This window comes from Arachis hypogaea, chromosome 12 (assembly GCF_003086295.3).
Source record: "Arachis hypogaea cultivar Tifrunner chromosome 12, arahy.Tifrunner.gnm2.J5K5, whole genome shotgun sequence".
Classification (NCBI taxonomy): domain Eukaryota; kingdom Viridiplantae; phylum Streptophyta; class Magnoliopsida; order Fabales; family Fabaceae; genus Arachis; species Arachis hypogaea.
This window is the reverse complement of record NC_092047.1, coordinates 107,103,315-107,109,150: the sequence shown is the minus strand read 5'-3', so window position 1 is coordinate 107,109,150 and position 5,836 is coordinate 107,103,315. Positions and strand designations below refer to the sequence as shown.

The window sequence follows — 5,836 nt, the reverse complement described above, 5'->3', positions numbered from 1 at the left end:
AAATGAAATTATCTGAAAAAGCAGTGCAACCCTCATCCGGAGAACTAGTAGGATTCTCAAGAGAGAGGGTCCCAATTAAAGGTTATATATGGCTAAAAACAACATTGGGGGACACCTCATTAACATGAACCATAGATATACAATATCTTATAGTTGATTGTCCCAGTCCTTACAATATTATTCTCAGAAGGCCTACCCTGAACATGTTCAGAGTAGTAGTGTCCACCTTTCATTTATGTGTTAAGTTTCAGGCACATGACGGCAGGATAGCAACACTCCATTCAGATCGCCAATAAGCTCAACAATGCTACAATGCAAGCCTAAAAAGATCGAACATGAGGCAAAAATATCAACAAGAGGTCAAGGCAATTCACAGCACGAATGAAGTACTGTCCCTAGCAGAACTCGACCCTAGGGAACACTCAAGAAAGACCCCAACCAGCAGATGAGCTCCAGAAAGTCCCCCTGACGTCAAAACCGGAACAATTCACCTACATCGGCCGAGCACTCCAAGGACAGGAGCAATTGAGGCTTGTAAAGGTACTACAAGATAATGCTGACCTATTTGTCTGGACCCCTGCAGATATGCCAGGTATAGATCCAAACGTCATTTGCCACAAGCTCACTATCGACAGGACGATCCGAGCCATAGCTCAAAAGAAAAGGAACCTCGGATCGGAGAAAGAAAAGGCGGCTCTAGAAGAAACTAAGAAGTTACTTAGTGCCGACTTCATCAAAGAAATTCGCTTCACCACATGGCTCTCAAATGTGGTAATGGTAAGAAAAAATTCAGGTAAATAACGCATGTGCGTCGACTTTACAAACCTCAACAAGGCATGCCTAAAAGATGCCTACCCCTACCATGTATTGACAAACTCGTAGATAATGAATCAGGTTTCAAAAGCTTAAGCTTCATGGATGCATATTCTGGTTACAACCAGATCCTTATGCATCCAGAAGACCAGAGCAAGACATCCTTTATAACTGAACATGGAAATTTTTGTTACAGAGTAATGCCATTTGGTCTAAAGAATGCAGGTGCAACATACTAACGAATAATGGACAAGGTATTCCACCAACAGATAGGTCGGAACATGGAAATCTATGTGGACGATATGGTCGCCAAGACCACACCAAAAAGATCCCACTATGAAGACCTCAAGGAAATATTCAGTCAGATCCGAGCATACAACATGAGACTCAATCCAGAAAAATGTGCCTTTGGGGTACAAGGAGGCAAGTTCCTCGAGTTTATGCTGACTTCACGGGGAATCGAAGCAAACCCCAAAAAATGTGACGCAATACTTAACATGGCGAGTCCGAAAACAATAAAGGAGGTACATCAACTGGCAGGAAGAGTAGCTGCCCTGTCACGATTTTTGCCAGCAGTGTTGAGCCGATCATACCACTTTTTCCAGACGATATCAAAGAATAAAAGATTCGAGTGGACAAAGGAATGCGAGACGGCATTCGCCGAACTCAAAATCATCCTATCATCGCCACCAGTGTTGCAAAGCCCAGAAGTCGGTAAACCTCTATACTTATATTTATCTGTTTCCAATTATTCCATAAGCTCGGTGATGCGTGGCAGAAGTTAGACCAATTAAGAGATTATAATATAATAGAACAGCGTTGCGAGTATAGCTCTTAACCAGCAAAAATCCGCCTCGCCAATTTAGAAAGGTTGTCACAAAAAAGTTTAGAATAAAAATACTGGGAGTATGAGTCCCAGGTCGTCTCCCAACGAGTTGCTAGAAAGGGTGCTAAGTTATTAATCAGGAGTTTTCCGAGAATTTTGAGAGTTGAATGACAGAAAATAAATAATTGTAAATTAAAAGAGAAATATATATATTCTAATTAAAAAGCCTTGATTGGGGGAATGATTAATTGGAAGTTCTATCCTTGTTGGAATTTTCTCAAGTGTAGTATAAAAAGGTTGTTATTTTCACTTAGTTAACCCTTACTAAATAAAGAAAAGTCAAGTGATTGAGCTAACTCTTATTCGCAAATCCTAGTCCTCTCCCTTGGGAAGGTCTAGCGTTAGTAAATACAGAATTAGCCAACAACTTCCAATTTAACTAACCACTTGAGCATTCCAACTCAAGTGTCTCCTCTTAATCAACCCCCATGTCAAGTAGGGAATCTACTCTATTGACATGGATACCATCTTTGTTATTGGGAGTTGGGAATAGAAAAGAGACATGATAATTTAAATAAAATAGATATTCAAATTAATTAAAAGTAAAAGTAATCATTTGCATTAACAATCCATGAAAATAATCCAATTACCACTCTAAACAAGAATTAAGAGTATGGAATAAATAAATAAAAGAGTGAGAAAACAAACTAGAATAGTATCTTCAACAGAGGTGATGACTCTTCAATATCCAAAAGCAAAAGCATAAAACTAATAAACTATGAATGTAAAGAAAAACTAGAGGAGGAGTAATTCTCTCTCTAGATTCAGATCTAAAAACCTAAAACTATCCTAATGAGAATATGTGAATGTCTTTTGAGTCTCTGCATGTTCCCTGGCTTTATTCTGTGTTTCTGGGCCGAAAACTAGGTCAAAATTTGGCCCGAAATCGCCCCCAGCATTTTCTGTTAATTCTGCAGATCGCGCAGATCACACGTACGCGTCAGTCACGCGTGCGCGTCATTTGGCGAATTTCCTTGTCACGCGTACGCGTCGTCCACGTGTGCACGTCTCTTGTGCAGACTCCAATCCACGCGTACGCGTCAGGCACGCGCACGCGTCGCTGTAAATTTCTCCATTCCGCGCGCTCGCATGAGCCATGCGTGCGCGTCGGTGCTCGCTGGTCATCTCCTTAGTTTCTTGTGTTCCTTATATTTTTGCAAGCTTCCTCTCCATTTTCTAAGCCATTCCTTCCCTATAAAGTCTGAAACACTTAACACACGGATCACGGCATCGAATGGTATAAAGCAGAATTAAAGTATACTAATTAAAGATCTCTAGGAAGCAAGTTTTCAATCATAAAACAATACTAGGAAGGGATTATAAAATCATGCAAATAACACAAGATAAACCATAAAATAGTGGTTTATCACTCGGTTCCGTCACTGAGACAGGAAAAACAAAAAAGCCAGTATACTTCGTCAGCAGAGTCATGCAACCAACAGAACGAAGATACCCACAAATTGAACAGCTGGCCTTAACACTGGTGACAACAGCGAGAAGACTCAGACACTACTTCCAGAGCCACACAATAATTGTAAGGACGAACCAACTGTTAAGGCAAATATTGACAAAACCAGAACTGGCAGGACGATTGACCAAATGGTATGTCGAACTTTCTGAGTTCGATATCCAATTTCAATCAAGGTCGGCTTTGAAGTCACAAATCCTAGCAGACTTCGTTTTCGAGCTCACACCTGATGACTACCACTACAACCAGACCTGGGAATTACACATAGATGGAGCATCAAACCGAGAAAGAAGCGGAGCCGGGATAGTACTAAAGGAGGGAGACACAGTAATGGCCGAGCAATCCCTACAATTTCATTTCTCGGCAAGCAACAATCAGGCCGAATATGAGGCGCTCATAGCAGGACTTAAGCTCGCCCTCAACCTCCAAGTACAGAGCCTAACAGTACATTGTGATTCCCTATTGGTGGTTCAACAAATCAAAGGAGAATTCCAAGTAAAAGATCTTTTGTTAGAACGGTATTGGCTCATAGCAAAGGATCTCATTTCAAAATTTGATAAATTCATCATATTACATATGCATAGAGAAAAGAACATCAGAGCAGACATATTATCTAAACTTGCCACTACTAGGGCAAGTACACAAACATCGACATTATCACAACTTACACTAGAGAAACCTAGCATCAAATTATTATCCATAACGAACATTAACCATCTCCACGACTGGAGAACACCTTTTCTCGAATACATTAATGCAAGGGTCATACCCAGAAATGAGCCTAACCCTCAACACTTCAGACGAAAAGCAAGTCTCTATACAAACATAGCAGGAGAATTGTACAGGCGTGGCTTTTCACACCCATTATTGAAATGCCTCGACAAAAATGAAGCGAATGAAGTAATGAACGAGGTCCACGAAGGCGTATGTGGAAACCACATAGGAGGACAAGCTCTGGCAGCAAAGATTATCCGAACAAGATATTGCTGGCCGACCATGAAGGGGGACTGCATAACAAAGGTCAAAAACTGCAACAATTGCCAAAAGCATGCCGCCATATCCATGAAGCCCGCCAAGGTAATGCACAGCATGGAGGTAAGCTGGCCCTTCCATAGATGGGGGCTCGATATCCTCGTCCCATTCCCAACAGCACCGGGTCAGGTAAAATTTCTCCTAGTCTCCATAGATTATTTTTCGAAATGGATAGAAGCACAACCGCTAGCAAGAATAACTGCCGAAAAGGTACGATCTTTTATATGGAAAAACATCATATGCCGATTCGGAATACCAAAAGAAATAATATCAGATAATGGTAGACAATTTACAGATAACAAACTAGCATCATTTTTGAAAAATTTTAACATACAGCATCATTTTAGCTCGGTCGAACACCCACAAACCAATGGGCAGGCCGAAGCTGCTAACCGAGTTATATTGCAGGCGATGAGAAAAAAGCTCAATGATGCGAAAGGAGAATGGGCATAATTGATTCCAGAAATACTGTGGAGCTATAACACAACAATACAATCTACCACAGGCGAGACACCGTTCAAGCTGGTCTACGGATTAGAAGCACTAATTCCGATCGAAGTCGGCGTCCCTACATTTAGAACCGAGCTATACGATCAACAACACAATATCAACATAAGGAACGCCGAGCTTAATCTCGCCGAGGAAGACATGGACATAGCCGCCATCAAACAAAGAGCAATGAAACAACTAATTGAGAGAAGGCACAACAAAAAAGTGGTGCCAAGAACATTCAACGAGGGCGACCTAGTCCTCAGAAGAACAGAGGAAGCAAGGCGACCTCCATCACATGGTAAACTCGCCGCGAATTGGGAAGGACCATTCCGGATTTCAAAAGTGCTCGGAATGGGAGCTTACCAACTACAAACACTGCAAGGCGAGCCTATATCAGGAAACTGGAATGTATCTTCATTAAAGCTGTATAGATCATAACTTGTGCGAAATACGCGGATGAAGGTACTCTTTTTCCCCCTTAGAGATTTTTTCCCAATTAACGGGTTTTACCTAAGGAGAGTTTTAATGAGGTCGGACGCCCTACTTGCCAAATTATCAAATACAAACAATAAATTACGAAACGCCGATCTATTTCTACTTTACCTATGATACTTGCAAAAACGAAGAACATTAAACCAAACAAGTCAAACTTGTACATATCATCAAAATATTTAAAGTCAAACTGACCACAAATCGGTCAGCACAAACCAAATACTACCACAGTTCACCAAAATAACAACCAAACACATACAAACAAACATAAAAAAACACATAAATCAAAGGGGCGGGACGTTCTCATCATGATCTTCCACCGCCCCTTCCACAACAAGTTTTCCATCAATGACTATTTTGGTCACATCCAACCAAGCACAATCAAATTCAGGAGCTATGACAGCGACTTAACTAACAGCCCGATCAAACCCAGAGGATAACATCTCCATCCCTACCTCCTCCAATTCATGAACTTTGGAAGTCAGCTATCCCTTAGCCAGATCACTATCTTTTATATCTGCTTGAAGAAGTCGAATCTGATCCCTGAGACGAGCAACCTCGTCCTCAGACGACTTCATCTTCGCTGTAACATATATCCACGATCACATCGTCTTTCTCCTTCAATGACTTCTCCACTTCAGCATCCTTGTCCT

At 41.2% G+C, this 5,836-nt stretch overlaps 1 protein-coding gene across 1 annotated transcript; it reads left to right on the top strand.

Moving 5' to 3' along the window:
• Nucleotides 1–3,128: 3,128 nt before the first annotated feature.
• LOC112730465 (uncharacterized) lies at nt 3,129–5,129 on the top strand. Its single transcript, XM_025780547.1, has 2 exons — nt 3,129–4,323; nt 4,705–5,129. Exons 1-2 carry the CDS (start codon nt 3,129–3,131, stop codon nt 5,127–5,129), a joined length of 1,620 nt encoding a protein of 539 aa, XP_025636332.1.
• Nucleotides 5,130–5,836: the final 707 nt, after the last annotated feature.

What these genes read in the sequence shown, in the direction of transcription:
- LOC112730465 (XM_025780547.1), top strand. Translation starts at nt 3,129, where the DNA reads ATGCAACCAACAGAACGAAGATACCCACAAATTGAACAGCTGGCCTTA. An exon ending in CCCATTCCCAACAGCACCGG is followed by an intron (nt 4,324 to 4,704) that starts GTCAGGTAAAAT and finishes AATCTACCACAG; the next exon opens with GCGAGACACCGTTCAAGCTG.